Source organism: Desmodus rotundus, chromosome 3, assembly GCF_022682495.2.
Source record: "Desmodus rotundus isolate HL8 chromosome 3, HLdesRot8A.1, whole genome shotgun sequence".
NCBI lineage: Eukaryota > Metazoa > Chordata > Mammalia > Chiroptera > Phyllostomidae > Desmodus > Desmodus rotundus.
In genome coordinates this window covers 77365904-77388070 of record NC_071389.1, presented here as the reverse complement: position 1 = coordinate 77388070, position 22167 = coordinate 77365904, and the positions used below count along the sequence as shown (strand labels likewise).

Genomic DNA, 22167 nt, shown 5'->3' with positions numbered 1-22167 from the left:
TAAAAATAGTTCTGAACAATAGAAATGAACAAACAAAACAGAAAGAGACTCATAGATACAGAGAACAGATTGATGATTGCCAGAGGCAAGGGGGGTTTGGGGACTGGGTAAAAAAGGTGAAGTGATTGGGAAGTACAGATTGGTAATTACAACACAGTTACAGGATGTACAGCACAGCACAGGGATTACAGTCAATAATATTGTAATAGCTATGTATGGTGCCAGCTGGGTACTGGAAATATCAGGGGGGCCACTTTGTAAAGGATATGATTGTCTAGCCACTATACTGTATACCTGAAACTAAAAAGAAATAATGTTCGATCTAAACTGTAATTAATGAAAAAGAAAAAAGAAATATACGACATATAAAACCTGTGGGACATAACTAACATAGCACTTATAGGATAATTCAAAGAAAAAATTAGTTTAGAGACAAATGGATATTCAGTATGTAAAAAGAAAAAGACAAGATTTATATCACAGGAACTCAAAATGGATCATTAAAAAAAAAGGATCATACATCTAGATGTAAGAGTTAACAATAACAAGTGCTGGCAAGGATGAGGAGAAACTGTATCCTTCATACATTGTTGGTGGGAATGTAAAATGGTACAGCCACTTTGGAAATCAGTTTAGCTGTTTATTAGAAAGTTAAAACATAAACTTATTATATAATCTAGAAATTCTAGTCATAGCTATCCAAGAGAAATGGAAACATATATCCACAAAAAGGCTTGCATATGAAAGTTTATAGCAGAATTATTCACAATAGCCGAAAACGGGAAGCAATCCAAAATGTCATCAATGGGTGAATGGATAACCAAAATGTAGTACACTCATACAATGGAATATTAATTCAGCAACGAAAAAGAACAATCCACTGATATATGCCACAATATGAATAAACCTCCAATTTTAATACTAAGTGAAAGAAGTCAGATGCAAAAAGGCTACATATTATATGACTGCATTTTTATGAAATGTCCAGAAAAGGCAAATTTATAAGACAGAACTGATTATTGATTTGCAAGTGGGCACTGCATGCAAGTGGACAGAAAGGAATCTCTGTGGGTGATAAAAAAATGTTCTAAAACTGGATTGTGGTAATGGTAACACTATAAATTTACTAAAAATCATTGAATTGTACACTTAATAGGAATGAATCTTGTGGCACATAAATCACATCTCAATAAAACTATTTTAAAAAAGCATTTCTCAATCTAGCTAATAACAGAAAGTTATACAATTTTGTGGAATTATTGGGAACCTGCCTGCAGTTATGAATAAACTGACACTTTTACCTCCTCCAAAAAAACCTAGCAGAATTCACTACCATTCTGTCCTGAATCTTCTGTAATGTATTAGATACCCTTATGAATGAAAAAACTACCATAGCCAAAATTCTAGGAGTCATTCTAGACTCCTGGCAACAGTTATCAGACAGAAATTCTTTTTATTCTACTTACTTAAGTTTCTTGAATCTGTGTCTTTCTCTCCATTCTACCATTGCCTTAATTTAAGTCTTTTTAAGTTTCTCAACTAATCTCTTTTACTCTAGACCTGCTCTTTTCAATCTATCTTCTGTATGATCCCAGAAAACTTGCTCTTAACTGCAAATGTAATCCTGCTACCCTATTTAAAACCCTTTGTCTTCTCTCACTTCTACCCTGCCTCTATGGGCAACAACAGTAACTTTTAAGCCCTTTTGACCATGCACCCCGCCATGAGCAAAAACTTTTAACATGTACCCCAAATGTGTATATTTATATATCATATACTTACATGAATTTCTCACTAGTTTATTGTAAAATATACACAAAAATTGAAATTTGAAAGGATAACACAGGAACGAAACAAACAGAAGTTCCAGTTTGCCTCTCTATTCCTATTATTTTGCATATTCACATCCCTCTTTGGAGACTGCTGGCCTAAAGGAAAAAGTCCACACTCCTTTGCATGACTTAAAAGACTGAGTATCTTTTGTTCCCCACCTATATTTCAACTTCATCCCTAACTATTTCACCCCATATAACATATGTTTTAGCCTCATCAAATTACCTGTAGTTCCCTCACTGAACAAGAAGTTAAATTTTAACTTGTACTTTTAAAAAATATATATTTATCGATTATGCTACTACAGTTGTCCCATTTCCCCCCCTTCACTCCACTCCATCCTGCCCACACCCTCCCTCCAACATTCCCCCGCTACAGTTCATGTCCATGGGTCATACTTATAAGTTCTTTGGCTTCTACATTTCCTACACTATTCTTACCCTCCCCTGTCTATTTTCTACCTACCATTTATGCTACTTATTCTCTGTACCTTTCTCCCCTCTCTCCCCCTCCCACTCCCCTGTTGATAACCCTCCATGTGAGCTCCATTTCTGTGGTTCTGTTCCTCTTCTAGTTGTTTGCTTAGTTTGCTTTTGTTTTTGCTTTAGGTGTGGTTGTTAATAACTGTGAGTTTGCTGTCATTTTTACTGTTCCTATGTTTTATCTTCTTTTTCTTAGATAAATCCCTTTACCATTTCATATAATAAGGGCTTGGTGATGATGAACTCCTTTAACTTGACTTTATCTGAGAAGCACTTTATCTTCCCTTCCATTCTAAATGAGAGCTTTGCTAGATACAGTAATGTTGGATGTAGGTCCTTGCCTTTCATGACTTCAAATACTTCTTTCCAGCCCCTTCTTGCCTGTAAGGTCTCTTTGGAGAAATCAGCTGACAGTCTTATGGGAACTCCTTTGTAGGTAACTGTGTGCTTTTCACTTGCTGCTTCTAAGATTCTCTCCTTATCTTTAATCTTGGGTAATGTAATTATGTTGTGCCTTGGTGTGTTCCTCCTTGGGCCCAGCTTCTTTGGGACTCTCTGAGCTTCCTGGACTTCCTGGAAGTCTATTTCCTTTGCCAGATTGAAGAAGTTCTCCTTCATTATTTGTTCAAATACGTTTTCAATTTTTTGTTCTTCCTCTTCTCCTTCTGGCACCCCTATAATTCAGATGTTGGAACGTTTCAAGATGTCCTGGAGGTTCCTAAGCCTCTCCTCATTTTTCTGAATTCTTGTTTCCTCATTCTTTTCTGGTTGGATGTTTCTTTCTTCCTTCTGGTCCACACCGTTGATTTGAGTCCCAGTTTCCTTCCCATCACTATTGGTTCCCTGTACATTTTCCTTTGTTTCTCTTAGCATAGCCTTCATTTTTTCATCTAATTTGTGACCAAATTCAACCAATTCTGTGAGCTTCCTGATCACCAGTATTTTGAACTGTGCATCTGATAGGTTGGCTATCTCTTTGTTGCTTAGTTGTATTTTTTCTGGAGCTTTGATCTGTTCTTTCATTTGGGCCATCTTTTTGGTCTTGGTGTGCCTATTACACAAAGGGGTGGAGCCTCAGGTATTCACCAGGGTGGGGTAATGCTGGTTGCTGCGCGCTGTAATGCTGTGTGTAGGGGAGAGGTCTGATAGGGAGCAATGGTGCTTGCTCCACTCTCTGCTGGTTTTCAGTCACTCCCTCTGCTACCCACACTCAAATTGGGACCCTCTGGTGCTGATTCCCGAGTACGTGGGCTTGTGTATGCTCTAGGTCCCTGTGGGTCTCCCCAACGACCTCTCCTGTGAGGAAGGGAGTTTCTCCTGCTGCTGCCTCAACTCCCACAGGTGTTCTCAATCATTGGTTTGAGACTTTATTTCTTGTGCTGGAGCCCTGGGTTACGCGGTCTGCTTTGCTCCCCTCCTGTTCCTCACGGTTTATCTATGTGTGAATGTGGGGCCATGGGGTCTGCTAGCTGTCAAACTGCCTGCCCCATTAGTTCCTCAATCGGCCACCTCTCTGGGTCTGGCCACGTTGCCGTGAGTTCTCTCTGCCCCAGCTGCCCCTCTCCACCCCTCCTACTGGTCTGGATGAATGTGTCTTCTTTATCTCCTTGGTTGTTGGACTTCCATGCAGTTTGATTTTCTGTCAGTTCTGGTTGCTTTTTGTTTTTAAATTGTTGTTGTCCCTCTTTTGGTTGTGCGAGGAGGCTCAGTGTGTCTACCTATGCCTCCATCTTGGCTGGAAGCTGTAGCCTCTTTTCCTAACTTGTACTCTTGAAATACAATAAACATCTCTGCATCTTTGCAGTTGTTCTTGCCTCTTCCTGGAACATCCTTATTACCCTTTTCAACCTGTGAACAGATCTAGCTCAAGTGCCATTGCACTTCTCTAAATAGTCGATTTTCCCGCCTTTGCATGCTTATTTCTCTTACAATATTTTTACATTGTATTGAAATTATACATTTGCCTTTTTGTCCTATAATCTTTGCCATAGTACCTTAGATCCTTGAGGACAGAAGACAGTTATGTTATGCAACTTGAGTCTCCATTACTTAAATATTGCCAAATACTGGCTGAGCAGTTTTGCCTTACACGTTAACTCTTGAATTGAACCAATACACTCTACCAAATTTACCATCTACCATCATATACAGACTTGTAACATGCTAAGGGCTGCCAAGCCAGCAGTATGCATAATCCATATCCAAGAGTCATCCTAACAAGTAAGACTCCTCATGGTTTCAGAATGTTCCGATTTAGACATCCTTTTCAGTCTTATGACTTCTGTGTTTACTTAAATTTAGTCATCATCACTGCGAACTGCTCCACCTCTAAGATCTCAAACTAAAATTCCTTTTTGACTATGAGATCCGCTGCAAATGTAATCCTGCTATCTAATTAAATCCTGCTACAACTATTTAAGTGTTCACCTTTGTGGTGTACACCAACCCCAGTACCTGATACCTTGCTTATTTTACTGGTCCAGTGAGGACTCTCCTCTCCAACCTCAATTCCATGGCCAATCATTTTAATTCTGCTCTCATCAGTCTCCAAGATTACCATGCTCCGCTAATCTATCATATACGCTATTCCCATCCCCAATTCTGTGTTAACCAAAGCATTCTCTCTCTCTCTTTTTTTTTTTTATTTCTACGTCTAAGCCAAGATCTGCAAATTCGGATTACCTTTACTTACATGGATTCTCAAAAACTTATTTCCTCCCTCCATGTCAATTTTTCCCCATATTACCATCCATCCTTTCCTTTCTTTAGGTCTCAAGGAAAGAGATGTCCTCTCTAAGGATAACCTATATGAATATCATTGCTTTCCATCCTGTCTAGGATCTCAACTCCTTAAACCTTCTGTTTTAACCTTCTCCCAAATCCTGACCCTGATTCTGTCTCTAAGTTACCTTTTCATTTCTTTTCACTCATCAAAAATAGTTCATGTCATCTTTCTTTGTGCATGTGTGTGTGTGTGATGATCACATGAATCTTTTTAACTTTTTTATTTTTTAAATTTTTTTATTGATTATGCTATTACAATTGTCCCAATTTTCCCCCCTTATCCCCCTCCACCCAACACCCCACTCCCTCAGGCACTCCCCACACCACTGTTCATGTCCATGGGTCATGTGTATAAGTTCTTTGGCTACTCCATGTCCTATTCTGTCCTTTACACCCCCAAAGCTTCTGTAACTACATATCTGAACTTCTTAATCCCCTCACCTCTTCACCCATTACCCAACACTCCCCTCCTACCTGGCAACCATCAAAATGCTCTCTGTATCCATGATTCTCTGTTCTTGTTTCCTTAGTTTGTTTTTTATATTCTATTGTTGATAGATATGTATTTTTTTGCCATTTTATTGTTCATAATTTTTATCTTTTTCTTAAATAAGTCCCTTTAAAATTTCATGTAATAAAGGTTTGGTGATGATGAACTCCTTTAAGTTTTTTCTTGTCTGGGAAGCACTTTATCTGCCCTTCGATTCTAGAGGACAGCTTTGCTAGGTAGAGCAATCTTGGCTCTAAGTCCCTACTTTTCATGACTTTGAATATTTCTTGCCAATATCTTCTAGCCTGCAAAGTTTCTTTTGAGATATCAGTTGACAGTCTTATGGGGATGCCCCTGTAGGTAACTAACTGCTTTTCTCTTGCTGCATTCAAGATCCTGTCTTTATATTTAACCTTTGGCATTTTAATTATGATGTGACTTGGAGTGGGCCTCTTTGCATCCATCTTTGTGGGATTCTCTGTGTTTCCTGTACTTGCATGTCTATTTCCTTCACCAAGGGAAAGGAAGTTCCCTTTCATTATTTTTTTCAAATAGATTTCTAATTTCTTGCTCTTTCTCTTCTTCTTCTGGTACCCCGATGATGTGAATGCTTGTAGCACTTGAAGTTGTCCCACAGGCTGCTTACACTATCCTCATATTTTGGGGAATTTTTCTTCTTATTGTTCTGATTGGTTGCTTTTTGCTTCCTTATGTTCCAAACTATTGATTTGATTCTTGGTTTTACCCATTCTACTGTTGTTTTCCTGTAAATTGTTCTTTATTTCATTTAGTGTATCCTTTGTTTCTGAATAGATTTGTTTTATGCTATAGATGTCTTCACTAAGTTCTTTCAGTATCCTTATAACCAGTGTTTTGAACTCTGCATCTGAAAGATTGCTTATCTCCATTTTGTTTAGTTCTTTTTCTGGAGTTTTGATCTTTTCTTTCATTTGGGCCATGTTTCTTTGTCTTCTCATTTTGGCAGCTACCCTGTGTTTTTTTCTATGTCTTAGGTAGAGCTGCTATGACTCCCTGTTCTTGGCAGTATGGCCTAATGGAGTAGGTGTGCTGCAGGGTACAGTGGCACAGCCTCCCCTATCACCCAAGCTGAGTACACCGTCCTCTTGTAGTTGAGTCTTGACTGCCATTGGCAGGTCAATGGGAGGGATATACCCAAGCCAATCAGCTGCAATTATTCCCTGTGACCACTGACCACCAACCTCTGCCCTCCATGGAGGATCAGCTGTGCAGGGGCAGGGTGGTGGTGCTCTGACCATGGTCTATAGCTGTCCACTGGGTGTGCAGGCCAAGGTCAGCCCCCACCTGTGTTCTCCCTGGAGCCACCCTGCCTGATATACAAAACAGTCTGAGATGTCTGCTACTTGTGCTGGGCTTGGAGATTCCCAGGCAAAGCCAAACTGTGAATTTAGCTTGGCTGCTGCTAGTGCCGAACCTGGGGCCACTTTGCAAGGGGTAAAGGGGCTGGGGGCTAACTGAGGCCAGCTGTTGCTTATTTGGTAGGATTCAAGAAGTTGTGAATCATGAGACAAGAGCAGCCATTCTTACAGAAAAGTCATGGTTAACAATTTGGGTGGGTCTATAATTTGGGTGGGACAGAGTTGCAGAGGATCTCTAGGGCAGGGAAAACGGTGTTAGCCAGGTTGATGGAGTCTCACATATGGCACCAGCCCACCAGCTCTGTGGCTCTGTGCAGGGGAGCAGGGCTTGGAAAGGGACAATGGCCTCTGCCCACCTTGCTGTCTGAGAGAAAACTGTCCCCCAGCTCGCACCTGATGCTATACATTTCAGTTCCTCCCTCTATGCCACTGGTGCCTTTCAAGCTGCTACCCCAGTGCTGGAGCTCAGAGGGAGTGAATCTGAGTAATTCCATTTGTGGGTTCTTTAAAGGAAACTACCTGGGACTCCAGAAGTTTCTTCCACTTAATCAATCCCAACTTGTTTTTGCAGCCAGAAGTTATGTGGACTTATCTTTCTGGCATTGGAACCTTGGGCTAGGGACCTAGTGTGGGGCCAGGACTCCTGGATCCTGAGATATCCCTCCCAAATTTTTATCTACCACATGTGGATGTGAGTGAGTCCAGCCAATTCCATGTCTTCACCCCTCCTACCAGTTTGGATGGATGTGTTTTCTTCAATTCCATAGTTGTCAAATTTCCATTCAACTCAATTTCTGATAGTTCTGAGTGATGGTTGTTCTATATTTTAGTTGTAATTTTGATGTGGCTGTGCAGGGAGGCGAGCCATGTTTACCTATGTCACCATCTTGACTGGAAGTCTAACCTTTGTTTTCTAACTTCTCGTGTACTTCTGATTTTCAATCTGAGTTTTCCCTACAAGCAGCTCTTTCAAATCACCAATTACCTATTCATTGTCAAATCCAATGGGATTTCCCCATTCTGCTCAACTTTTTGGCATTACTTATATCATTGGTAACCACTTGTCCTTTAATCTTTCTCTCTCTGGACTTCCTTGTCAGTAAATTATCTTGTTTTTTCTCCTGTTTCTCTGACCAATCTTGCCCCATCTCCTTCATTGGCACTGCTTTTTAGAGCTGAGCCTTAAATGTGATCACACTGTATCAGAATGGGCATAGCTGCCTTTTCCTCCTCATTCCCCCGATGATCAACTTGCTGTGACAGTGATAACTCTTAAATCCTAGCATGTTTTCACTCCAGCAAGTTACATTTCTGACATGGCCAGGTGCTTTTACATTAATGAGATTACAATGGACATTCCCTTATATGATCTCATTGGATCCCACATTGCTCATTTAATTTTTTAAAAAGAAGTTAATATAGAAATCCATTAAAACACTTTCTTTAATTTAAAGTATAACTATACTTATTACTCATGAATTCTTTAAGTATAGGCCTACTGATTTTGAAAATTCTTGCATAAGCAACCCATAGTGCAGTGGATAAAATTTCCGGTCTATTTTTTAAAAGCAGAGTAGGAATTTAAGATGTGAAATGATCTGCGTACAGACTCTTTCAGGATTTTTATTTTCCCCAAATATTTTCTAATTTTTAATTATACTGTTTACTTCAATTTTTAAAGCTACTTATATTAAGTCTTCCAAAGCAGTCAACTTAGTTTTTCTTACAGTTCTCCTTAATACTGAGGTTTCATCATTTTATCTGATAATTAAACTACATAACAATAACAAGTATAAATGAGTTCAGGAGCAAACACAACTAAGCATTCAATGCAGCTGGGGGAAACAAAAATATTTAGATGTACGTATGAGTAGCCTAGGAGCCACAAGTATTCAGCATGTTAGGGCTGTCAGTATGTTTTATAGAGAAATGGAGAATGACGGTTAAATTTGGTAAGGCATTTAAGGGAAGATTAAAGAGCAAGTCTTCATATTAAAACCATGTTTAAGTCAGGAATCTTACAGAGGTAAGAAAAATATCCAATCTTAGATCTCCTAACCTCTACCTCTTTTCAGTCGTACAATATTTCTACACTTATAGTGACAATCTTAACAGTGATTTTAAGATTTATACATGGGCAATCTATTTTAAAAATAAAAGGGGAAAAATGATGGATAATCTCTAAACAACAGACGTGTCTATTCATGGCCAATTTCCCATGTCTTTAAGGAGTGTGAAAAACTTACAGGCATACCTCAGAGATACTGCGGGCTCATTCCAGACCACTGCAACAAAGTGAATATTGCAATAAAGCAAGTCACAAATTCTTTGGCTTCCCAGTGCATATAAAAGCTATGTTCACTATATTGTAGTCTTTTAAGTGCACAATTACATTATGTCTAAGAAAATAATGTACCTATCTTATCTAAAACATACTTTATTACTAAAAAAATGTTAACCATTATCTGAGCCTTCAGCAAGTTGTAATCATTTTGCTGATGAACGGTCTTGCCTCAATATTGATCACTGCTGATTGATCACCATGACAAATAGAATAATAATGAAAACCTTGAAATACTGTGAGAATTACAAAATGTGACAGATACAAAATGAGCAAATGTTGAAAAAATGGTGCCAGTAGACTTGTTCAACACAAGGTTGTCGCAAACCTTCAATCTGTAAAAAAAATGCATTATCTTCTAAGTGCCATAAAGTGAAGTGCAATAAAACAAGGTATGCCTGTATTTATTCTACATATCCTTATAATAATGGAATTCCTTCCTTACTGAAAATAAACATTAAGACTTTAAAGATCCTTCCCTCATTTTTATATTGTCTACTGTTCAAGTGACTGTCAATAAAGTTCAAAGGAATGCAAAATCTGAGAAATACAGAAAACCCTTCTGCTACGAGTTTTAACCAAACAAACAATAACTAGTTTCAGTAATATTGTAGAGATCTGCTACATGCGGCACAAGTGAACGGTAAACTTAACTAATTAACTTCAATGGCAGATACAAGGAAGAATCCAGAACTTGTTGCATGATACTGACCTATATTACTAACCTTGAAGGTTACTAATTTTGTATTTTTGTACCCAAAAGTTAATTTTTCACCAACTTAGAAAAGATATTCCAAACAAAACAACAAATTAAATAAAACAATTGGAGAAAGTAGTGCCTTTTGTTTTCATGCAATGTTATAAAGGAAAATAAAGGTAAAGACAATGATGTACAGAAAAAAATTGTTACAATTTGCTTGAATGAATTTTTTTCTACATAAAGTCTTGGAAGAGCAGTTCCATTTCTTTATTATATGCTTTTGAAATATTAGTATAACATTCAAGAGGAAAGAATTTTAATGAATATTGATAATTAAAAAACCTTGGTATGATACAAAAATCAATTACGGTTTGTTCAAACTAGAAAATTTTAATTGCCTGTGGGTGTGTTGGATACACTGTTAAATGATGTACATAACAAAGAATGTATGTATAAACAAGATATATCAGCATAAATTGAATTATTCTATTGGGTAATATGTAACACTACCTAACCTTTTGCAAATCACTGGTCTCTTCTTTTTCTCTGAATACCATCATACAAAAACAAAACCAAAACCAAAAACACCTGAGTACTGAGATGCAAGTTGACATCTTTGCATAATCAGTGTCCCAACCTATCTTTTAATATTAACTTGATATTTTTTCTTCTTCTAATGTAATATAAGATGCCAGTTGAGTAAAAGAAAGAATGAGAGGAAAAAGACCATTTTATGAGGATTTCAAATTACTGATAAAAGATAACATACATGAGTCATGGTTCACAAATTGATTAAGAATAATGACAGCCATGATAAAACATTATATCATATGATTATTTAACATTTCCTCAACAAACTGGACATGAACTTCATCATGTACTATAACCACAGTCAGTTAAATCAAAATCTAGCCAAAGCAAGTCTGTTCAATATTAGTCATAGCAGAAATAAGCCTTTCTTTTATTTTGTGTGTTAATTATTTTTTCTAAAACATCCAAACAGATTTCGTACATAAACAATTTGACTATATTACCAGTGATTTGAACTCTGCATCTCATAAGCTGGCTATCTCTTCGTTGCTTACTTGTTTTACTGGAGTTTTGATCTGTTCTTTCATTTGGGCCACATTTCATTGTTTTGGCATACCTGTTACATTGTAAGGGGCAAAATGTTAGGTATTCACCAGGGTGGGGCAACCCACCTTGCTGCATTGTGGTGCTGTATGTGAGGGAGGGGTCAGAGAGGGAATAATGCCACATGCTCAGCAGAGTTCAAAACACTGGTAATCAGGATGCTCACAGAAATGGTTGAGTACGGTCAAAAATAGAGGAAAAAATGATGGCTACGCAAAGTGAAGTAAAGAAAAATATATAGGGAACCAGCAAAGAAGGGAAAGAAACCAAGACTCGAATCAACAATTTGGAGCAGAAGGAAGAAATAAACATTCAACCAAAATGGAATGAAGAAAAAAGAATTCAAAAAAATGAGGAGAGGTTTAGGATCCTCTGGGACAGCTTTAAATGTTCCAACATCCAAATCATAGGAGTGCCAGAAGAAGAAAAGGAAGAGCAAGAAATTGAAAACTTATTTGAACAAATAATGAAGAACTTCCCCAGTCTAGCAAAGGAAATAGACTTCCAGGAAGTCCAGGAAGCTCAGAGACTACCAAAGAAGTTGGACCCAAGGAAGCACACACTAAGGTACATGATAATTACATTACCCAAGATTAAAGATAAGGAGAGAATCTTAAAAGCCCCAAGAGAAAAGGAGACAGTTACCTACAGAGGAGTTCCCATAAGACTGTCAGCTGATTTCTCAAAAGAAACCTTGCAGGCAAGAAGGGGCTGGAAAGAAGTATTCAAAGTCATGAAAGGAAAGGACCTACAGCCAAGATTACTCTATCCAGCAAAGCTCTCATTTAGAATGGAAGGGCAGATAAAGTGCTTCTCAGATAAGGTCAAGTTAAAGGAGTTCATCATTACCAAGCCCGTATTATATGAAATGTTAAAGGGACTTACCTAAGAAAAAGATGAAGATCAAAACTATAAATAGTAAAATGACAACAAACTCACAACTATCAATAAATGAACCTAAAAAACAAAAACTAAAGCAAAGTAAGAAAACAACTAGAACAGGAACAGAATCACAAAAATGGAGATCACATGGAAGGTTATCATTGGGGAGGGGGAGAGGGGAAAATGGGGAAAAGGTAAAGGGAATAAGCAGCATAAACAATCGGTACAAAATACACAGGGGGAGGTTAGGAATAGTGTAGAAAATGGAGAAGCCAAAGAACTTGTATGAACAACCCATGGACATGAACTAATGGAGGGGAATGCTGGTGGGAGAGGAGTGGAGGGGGGATAAAGAGGAGAAAAGAAATGGGACAACTGTAATAGCATAACCAATAAAGTATACTTTAAATAAACAATTCATATATAAATGATATACTGGAAAATCTTTAATCATTCAGTAAATCCAAAGATCAATACTAGTTTATATTTAAATATAACTGAAATGAGTCTAAGAATACTGATTTGCTAAAGAGTAACTGAAAAACAACAACTTGGGAGGGCTTTGAGCTGCTTGGAAAGTGTGTGGTTTTCCCTATTTTTCACTATGTTTCTCCACAACTGGTAAGGGTCAACAGGACCAAGAATTCTTCAGTGCTCTACCTTCAGAAGTGTTCTAAAATTGAAAAGCAATGCTGGCTGCTTTTAGTATCTCACAATATAGCTCATCAGAGTTTCTAATTTTACAGATGGAAAAACTGAGCCTGAAAAATGTAAGAGACTTATCCTATGTTTCCAGACAGTGGCAGGGCAGGACTCAGCACTGAACACCTCTCAGCAGGTTTAAATATCTGTGGGGTCAACTGCAGGGTTACAGCTCTACCTTTATCACCACACCCTGTCCTGTGGTCCAGAGTTCACACAACAGAAACCGGAATCTTTTAAAATTGTGATTCTCAACAATCTCAGAGTTAGCACTGTGCCATCCTAACATATGACTTATAATGGTCATCAGTAGAAACTCTCACTTGGTACATATGTTATAGCTAAAAAAGAATATCAAAACCACTTGTGATTAAATAAAACCGACAAAACAGTATTAAGCAAACTTTTTTGATGTAAACTGATGTAAAGAAAAAGCAATGAGTTCTTTCATCATTAAGAAAGAACATCTGACATCAATTAACTCTCATCTACTTTAAAGTGAAGAATTAAACACAAAATTACCTTTGAAGGTTTCAAGTTCCTTCCTGTAGAAAGAAAAAGAAAATGTAAATTTAAAATATCTATTCCCAATGGAAACTGCTCTTAGATTATAATAAAAATTTATGTATTTTAAATGCCCAGAGTTATATCTGGATGCTCATATATCTATGCTTCACTGTAATTACCAATACAATTAGCCTTAAGCTACTATTTTTAGTTTTTCTATTACCCTATTAATGGCTCAAAAAAATTCTACCAAAATTTAAAAGATTAAGATACTGAAACACCTACAAGAAAATATGGAGCATTTTAATGCCAGTTATGAACCACCTTGTATATATATAATAACCAGTATTATCAGCTTATAAAAACATTTAAATTTCATTCCTCTGATAAATTTTAAATAATAGAGTTTTAAGATCTTTAATTAAAAATTATCCAGGACAGGGGCAATTATTTTCCCTTTCAAATAAAAGGGGAAGTGCACATCAGAAGACTGAGGTCCACAGCTCATCCTGACAGGAAAGGGCCAAGGCTCCAGGAAAGCCATGGTTGGCAATTTTGTCAGTGCCAGTTAAGGGTGCTGAAATACAAAGCCTCCTGGGGAAATGTAAAGCGGAGAAAACAGATGAACAATCATAAAACAAAACATTTTTGACAAAGTAGTTGAAGCAAGTTATTTTCAGGTTTTCCTTCATAACTTTTTAATTCTATTTCTCTTATTATTATACTAGTAAGAAGTTATTTTGAGGAGGTAAATTTACTTAGTAAAGGCTTGTTATCCCACTCAAAATATGAGACATTTACCTTTTATTTGCACTCTAGATTTTAGTAAAAATCTAGAGATATTCTGAATTCCCAAATCAGTATTCCACACTACTAATTACCCTCATGTTCCAAAATAGTTAAGTACAATTAACAGCTGGCAGGGAGGACTGGCAAGCTGCCTACTCAAAGGCCAAACATAATATTCTTGTTAACAGCCAAGTGGAGGTTCTTAAATCAGATGGTCATCTCACTCCTCTTTTCTAAAAATACTGACTCTTCAAAATAACGCTCCAGCATCACAGTTCATTAACTAAGAAAAAGAATGCTATTTTCAATCCCATCCTTTCAAAAACATGTGCAATTGTTTCCCTTTAGCTAATAGTCCAACTTAATTCTTAAAAGATTAGGTATAAAATATACATGCCTAAAACCTATTTTATATTCCAGCAATGGGATGAAAGCTGCAATATCTAACAGTAAGGCAACATGCATCATAAGAGAACATCTTGAAAAGATACCTTCAGTTTACTTCTTAGTAGCAATTCTCTAAGGTCACTGACAGATGTAAAAGATGATAGATCACTCAGGTTGATATTCTAATGAATAATTCTTTCTTCTATGATTATAATCTTTAGAGAGACTCTGCTTTCCTTTCCTTAGAATAGATAGCAGTGAGCAAAATTTCTAAAAGGCACATCTCATTTTAAAAAGCTAAAACTCAAAGTAATAATTTCACAGGCACTGTTCTTCCCCCACCCCCAAATACCAACAAGCATAAAACAAAGAACCCAGTGTATTGTATTAATGAGTAATTGCCCAATTGCAGAAAGCTATGTTCCATTTGAAGTTACTGTGCTCACCTTTCCACCTTCTGGCTGCCTCACCAAAATCAATGGCTACTGAGAAAAGAGAAGAAGCGTAACAGAGGACTCTTCCTAGACATCCTTTATTTACAGAAATCATTACCCACAACTGTTTGCAAAATTTACAAGAAACTTCCCCAATCCTGAAAATGAAGGTTGGTTGAGGTAGTGGCGGTACAGATAACTATGGTTTAAAGTAAAAATCAGTATTATGAAATCTTTAAAGAACCGATAAAGTAAAGCAGTAGCACTGAAAGCCTTGAAATTTCCTAATATTTAGGGAAGATTTCCCCATTTGGTAGAGGTAATAAGCATTTAGACATATAGGAGAGGTAAGAGAAGGGAGGGGATGGCACGTCAAGCAGAGGTGAAACTGACGGTGTGGAGGCCAAACAATGTTGGTTATATTTAAGAAACAGTACAGGAAATGGGAAAGCCAAAGAACTTATATGCATGACCCATGGACATGAACTAAGGAAGGGGAATGCTGGAGGGATATGGGGTACTGGGCAGAGGAGGTCAAAAAGGGAAAATTGGGACCACTATAATAGCAAAATCAATAAAATATATTAAAAAAAGAAACAGCAAATATTTCAGAAGAGCGGGCTGAATGAAGAGAAGGTCATGGGAGATAAGGTTAAAAAGGCAGAGGGTTTGACTGCTGGGCTATAAGGATCCAATTTTAGTTTTCGCAGAAGAGTAACATGAGCAAAACTGTGTTTTAGGAAGAACATTCCAGCTGTGATGGATAGATGTATTGACAAGGGAGAGGATAAAAGCAGGGAGTACTTTGGAAACTATTAGAGGAGTTTGAAGAAGAGCTAATTAGGGCCTGGCAAGAGCAACTTCAGTGGCAGTCAGTGGCAGTGGCAACGAAATGGAGGAGTCCAATTCAAAAAATGCTGTGGAGAAGACACATCAGTCCATGACAACTAATTACAGGGGGATAAGTGGAGGAAGGAATGACTACATTAACCATGGGGAGTCTGGTCTGGATCATTGGAAGGAAGGTGAATTCATGAATAAAAGAAAACTCAGGAAGAAGAGTAGATTTTGGAGGGCAAGTGCATCATGAGTTCATTTTGGGGCTTGATGAAATAATCTGACAATTTCTATCCTTACAGTCTACTCAAGGAAGAATTTAGCTGCTATAGATTTCTACTCCTTCACTTCCTATTCAGTCTTGAACCTGTTCAAGTTTGGCTTCCAGGCCCCATAACTGCACATCAAGGTCACCAACAATCATCATGTTGCCAAATGCAATGACCACTTCTTTCTTTTCATCCGAATCCCTCAAGCAGCACATGACCCAACTGGTAATTCCCTGAGAAAGTTTCCTCTGGTTTTTCTCCTGCTTCCTCAGTTTTTTTCTTTTTTTTAGCTTCTCCATCTCTTCCAGATCACTAAATGCTGGAGCACTGCAAGTTTTGTTTGGGCCCTCTTCCCTCTTTAACTTACATTTTCTCATAAGGTAATTTCATCCTGCTAGATAGCCTTAAATACCATCTATGTGCGACTAACTTCCTGATTTATATTTTTGTCTTGATCTCTTCTTTGAGCTCCAGATTCATATGCAACAGCCCATTTAATAACTCTACTCAAAAGTGCAGTAGGCTTCTCAAACAACATCTGTAAAACAAGCTATTCTTCTTCAGTCTCCTCATCTCAATTGCTGGCATTACCAAGTTTTTCAAGCGTTCGTTTATCCATCTCCCTCATTCTCCACATCCAAATCCATCAATAAATCCTGTAACCTGGATCTTAAAATGTACTCTGAATTGATCCAATTCTATCATCACTGTTATCAACCTTGAATAAATATTCATTTTTCTCACACTGAATGTAATCTTTGAATTCAATCATTCATCCAACAAAAATTTATTGAGTCTTAGACACTAGGAATAATGTGAAGAAGAGCAGTAGTAATAATGCTAGGTTTGGGATATGCACGTTCCATTGCCTCAAGGAACTTTAGTGAGAGAGAGAAGTAAAGCAACAATTTGAAACTGATACCACAAATTAATGCTCTGGTAATGACAAGCTGACGATTCTCTAGGAATAAAGAGAAAGAGCGAGGCTTCTTGGAGGAGCCAGGACTGCACTGAGTTTTCGCAGCAGGTATTTTACTCTTACTCATTGTGTCATACTCTCAGTTAACCAAATGAAAAGGCATAGGTAAACCAGGAGTTTTAAGTTCTGGTTGGTTACTCTCCAAATTCTATTAGAAATGGCAATGACAATAATCAGTGTGAAACAGTCTTCAAGTTCATCTTTTCCATGAAGACATCCTTGACTGGTGATCTGGCGATATTCCCTTATCGGAACTCACTTTACACTTAACTCTATCAGTGTTATAACACGACATGCACTGCCTTGTAATGCAGTTATTTCGTACAGGTGTCATCTCTACAATTACACTGTAGAGCACCTGAAGTGCGCAGACCATGACTCATCTGCCCTGTTCATGCGTGTGCCCAGAGTCAGACCCAATGGACACTCAGCAAATCCTGATTATCAAGTACTGTGATTGCTGAATGACTAAAGAATATCTGCTTTTTCAAAGAAGCCCTTGCTGTGACTATAGAGAGCTTTATTCTTATAAAAAAAACTTGGTTACATAGAATCTCACTTGATAACTTGTTTGCCACTTGCATTTTTAAAAAAAGTCTTATTTTTCATAGTTTAATAGTGTTTTCAGAAGATCAATTAAGTAGAAAGAACTGAAGTGCCTTTAGATTTTACCATTTTTTAAATTTTATTCAATTCAGCAAATGCCTGTACAAAATTTATTTTTTTTAAGATTTTATTTATTTATTTATAGAGAGAGGGAAGGGAGAGAGAAAGAGCAGGAGGGAAACATCAATGTGTGGTTGCCTCTCACGCACCCCCCCATGGGGGTCCTGGCCTGCAACCCAGGCATGTGCCCTGACTGGGAATCGAACTGGCAGCCCTTTGGTTCATAAGCACGCGCTCAATCCACTGAGCTACACCAGCCAGGGCAAGAATGTTTTCTTTTTGCCTTTACAAAATTTAGAATAATAAACCCTGAAAGTAATGCATTAACAAATAGCACCAGACATAAAGTCTAATCGTATTTATAAAGGGTGAAACTACTTATTTAATCATTTTCTCTACAGGGGTTGAGTTATGAGGGCAGAATAGAAACAAAAAAAAAGCATCACATTAATAAATAAATCTATGGAATGTTACAAGAAGTACATTAAATCTGTATGTGTACAGAAATCAACTAAATCAGATATACAGCTGCAAACTTGACAGATTGAGACCACTGGATAAATATCTCCATACACACAATCATCTCATGGATGGAAGCACACTTTCTCTACATACTAAACTGTTTCCCTAGGACAAATCCAGGAGAAAAAGCTAACATAATGATTCTATAGGGCAAAATACCACATTCAAAATGCCAAAGCAAAGTCAACTCTAACATTTTTTTTCAGCTTTTTAAAAAATTGTTGTTCAGTTATAGTTGTCCCCATTTTTTTGCCCCGTTGCTCTCCCCTGCCCCATCCAACCCCTACTCCAAAGATAATCCCCTCCCACTGTTCTTGTCCATGGGCCCTTTGTACATGTTCCCCTTCATTCCTCCATTAGCCCCATCCCTCCTCCCCTCTGGTCCCCATCAGTTTGTTCTTTATTTCCATGTCTCTGGTTCTTTTTTGCTCATTTGTTTGTTTTGTTGATTAGGTTCCACTTACAGGTGAGATCATATGGTATTTGTCTTTCACTGCCTGGCTTATTTCACTAAGGTAATGCTCTCCAGTTCCATCTATGCTGTCTCAAAGGGTAGGAGTTTCTTCTTTCTTTCTGCTACATTGCTGCATAGTATTCCATTGTGTAAATGTACCACAGTTTTTTGATCCACTCATTTACTGATGGGCACTTAGGCTGTTTCCAGCACTTGGCTATTGTGAATAATGCTGCTATGAACACTGGGGTGCACAGGTTCTTTTGAATTGGTGTTTCAGGATTCTTAGGGTATAATCCCAGTACTGGAATCACTGGGTCAAAAGGTAGTTCCATTTTTAATTTTTTGAGGAAATTCCATACTGTTTTCCACAGTGGCTGCACCAGTCTGCATTCCCAGCAACAGAGCACTAGGGTTTCCTTTTCTCCACATCCTCACCAGCACTTGTTGCTTGTTGATTTGTTAATGGTGGCTATTCTGACCGGTGTGAGGTGGTACCTCATTGTGGTTTTAATTTGCATTTATCTGATGGCTAGTGATGTTAAGCGTCCTTTTTAAATGTCTATGGGACATCTGTATGTCCTCCTCAGGGAAGTATCTGTTCAGGTCCTTCGCCTATTTTTTAATTGGATTGTTTATCTCCCTTGTGTGGAGTTATGTGAGTTTTTTGTTTATTTTGGAGATCAAACCCTTGTCTGAGATATCATTCATTGGCAAATATGTTTTCCCATATGGTGGGTTCCCTTTTTATTTTGCTGATCTTTCCTTTAGCCATGCAGAAGCTTTTTAATTTGATATAGTCCCATTTGTTTATTCTTTCCTTTTCTTAACACTTGAAAATGTTTAGGGAAAAAATTCTTTTAAAGTATGATCAGCAATACCTTTTGTATAGAATATACTTGTAGAGGAGCCCTTCATTATGGGTGATGGACAGAATCTGTCACTGTGACTACTTGCACAAGCGAAGAAGTCTGAGACAGGGATACAGAATATTTATTAATATTCTTACTGTATCCCACATACTGTTCAAAGCACCTTACATACATTATTCCCTATAACTCGCAATACTCTACTGTAGGCACCATCATCCTCATTTAATACATGAAGAAATTGAGGTCTTAGGATGAAAGGCCACACAGGTAATAAGTGATAGGACTAGTAATAAAAGTCACACTTCTCTTTGACTCCATATGTGTACAATCTTTACCACCGAGAATGCAGCTCATGGGCCAAATGCAGCCTATCTGAATGCAAGTGTGGCCTACCTGAGATGTTTTAGCTGCACCAGGAAGTCACCTAATTAGAATATCAAGTGGCCTGAACACCAGAGTCATGTACATAAAACTCAGAGCTATCACAAAATTTCTGGGCAACATCTGCGTCCAACCAGCTCTGTGAAACTACATTCTTTTTAGGAAACTGTTGAAAGCTGAAATCATCATCATCGATACCCCAACATACCCTGGAAGATATCTTGGGATTTTCAAAAAGAAATCTGTTAAACACCTTTATTCTCATTGATATACTGAAAAGTGTTCAGTGACTAGCCCACCGCAACACTTGATTACATTTTTTATTGTAAAATTCTTAAAAGAATTCTAATGCCTCTCTGTTACTAATTTTTTAAATTCAAAGTTTTAATTGGCTAGCCAGCTTCTTAAAAACAAAAACAAAAGACCAAGCACCCTATCATTCATTATTACCCAGGCAGTGGTTTGTTCCTCAGCATTCTTCAGCCATGCCATGCTGCATGTGTCTCTTTACAGGTGAGGTGAGTTTGTCGTGGATAGGGTGAATCGTGTATTAAGAAAAGTCATGCATCTCACATCTAAATGTATTCCTGATCCAGTGGTGCCATTACTAAAAACCTTGCTTGCTCATTTTTTACAATTAGCAGTCACAAGAGCTAAAGCAGTCAGTGCTCTGAGAGAAGATCTTTTCCACACCTCATGGAATCCAAACCCAGAGTATGGATACTTTTGTGTAGAGACAATGTAAAAGGGTGTGAACAGACTTTTACTTCAGAAAATCATTGGTCTAATGTGGCTCTGCCATTTCTTGGCTCTGCAACTCCTGGTAAATTAATCTGCTGTTGTCTCATTTTTCTTTTTGGTAAAAAGCAAAGTCTACATGCTCTGGCCAAGTGGCTCAGTGGGTTGGAGCATCATCTGTGCACCAAAGGGGTTGTAGGCTTGATCCCCGGTCAGGGCACATGCCTGGATAGCAGGTTCAATCTCCAGGTGGGGTGCGTACCAAAGGCAACTGATTGATGTTTCAATCACATTAATGTTTCTTTCTCTCTCTCTCTCTCTCTCTCTCTCTCTCTGCCCCTCCTGCCTCTCTCTCTTGAAAATCAATAAACATATCCTTGGGTGAGGATTAAAAAAATTGTACATCAATTCAAATGGTGACTCAAATGGCAATTATGAAAATTCTATGAGTTAATTTAGACTAAGATTTTTAAGCCCAGCACCTGTTACATGGTCAGTGCTCAGTAAATGCTACTGTTATCTAATTTACATTATCATCATCATCACAACTTATTTTTATCTTGAAGAAGATGAGAAGCCTTAATCATATCTGTGTATTAGGAATAAATGAACACTCTCCCAGTAATATAAATGGTTTGAGAATAAGATTATAGACAAAAAGACTAATTAGGAAGTTACCACTATAATTGAGGCTACAAAGATGTGGGCTTGAACTTAGGAAATGACCAGTGAAGACAGGAAAGCAAGAACAGACTCAAAGAAATAATGGACTGGACTAGGAACTGAGTAGACATAGGAGAGAGGGAGAAAGAGATGACAACTCCCATGTCTGCAAGGTGATGATTTGAGACAAAAAAAAAAAAAAGGTCAAATTTTGCTGTGGTAGATAATTTGGGGTATGCTGCTCTTGAGACGTCTGTTGGCATACCCAAGTAGAGAGGTCCAGGTGGCAACTAGTTCTGAAGGTACAGAGAGAGAGACCCAAAATGAAGACAGTGATTTGGTAACTGTCATCATCTGGGTGGTAGATGAGCCAAGGACATGGAAGACCTTACTCAGGGACAGTGTGTAGAATGGGAGGAGGTGATAACCAACAACAGAATCCAAGAGAATACCAACAGTAAATAATCTGTAACAGAAAATAAAAACTAACCTAAGGTAGAGAAGAAAATTTAGGAGACTAGTGTTATAGAAGTCTAGAATGGACAGTTTCAAGGAGCCAGGTAAATAAAGATTGACTTGTCAATGGACTTTGCTACCTAAAAGCTAAGAAAAATATATAGATTAAATATTTAAAGTACATCACAGATTTGTTCTTTATCAACATATTCATATTACACAACCTTTATAACAATCTTTTCTATTAACAATATTTTAACTTTAGCCTTGGCTGGTGTAGCTCAGTGGATTGAGTGCTGGCCTGTGATCCAAAGGGATGTTGGTTTGATTCCCACTGAGGGCACATGCCTCAGTTCTGGGCCAGGTCCCCAGTTGGGAGTGTGTGAGAGGCAACCTATTGATGTTTCTCTCCCTCTCTTTCTCCCTTCCCCTGTCTCTAAAAATAAATAAATAAAATCTTTTAAAAAA

The 22167-nt window shown here is 37.8% G+C and overlaps 1 protein-coding gene across 2 annotated transcripts in view; it reads right to left on the bottom strand.

Annotated features, from left to right (window-relative positions):
- Positions 1–22167, bottom strand: part of DTNBP1 (dystrobrevin binding protein 1) — a 182756-nt gene that overhangs the window by 82519 nt on the left and 78070 nt on the right. For both annotated transcript variants that reach the window (XM_024565377.3, XM_024565378.3), the window contains exon 7: positions 13268–13290. In XM_024565377.3, the coding sequence (XP_024421145.2) occupies positions 13268–13290 (23 nt within the window). The remainder of the gene's footprint in view (positions 1–13267; positions 13291–22167) is intronic.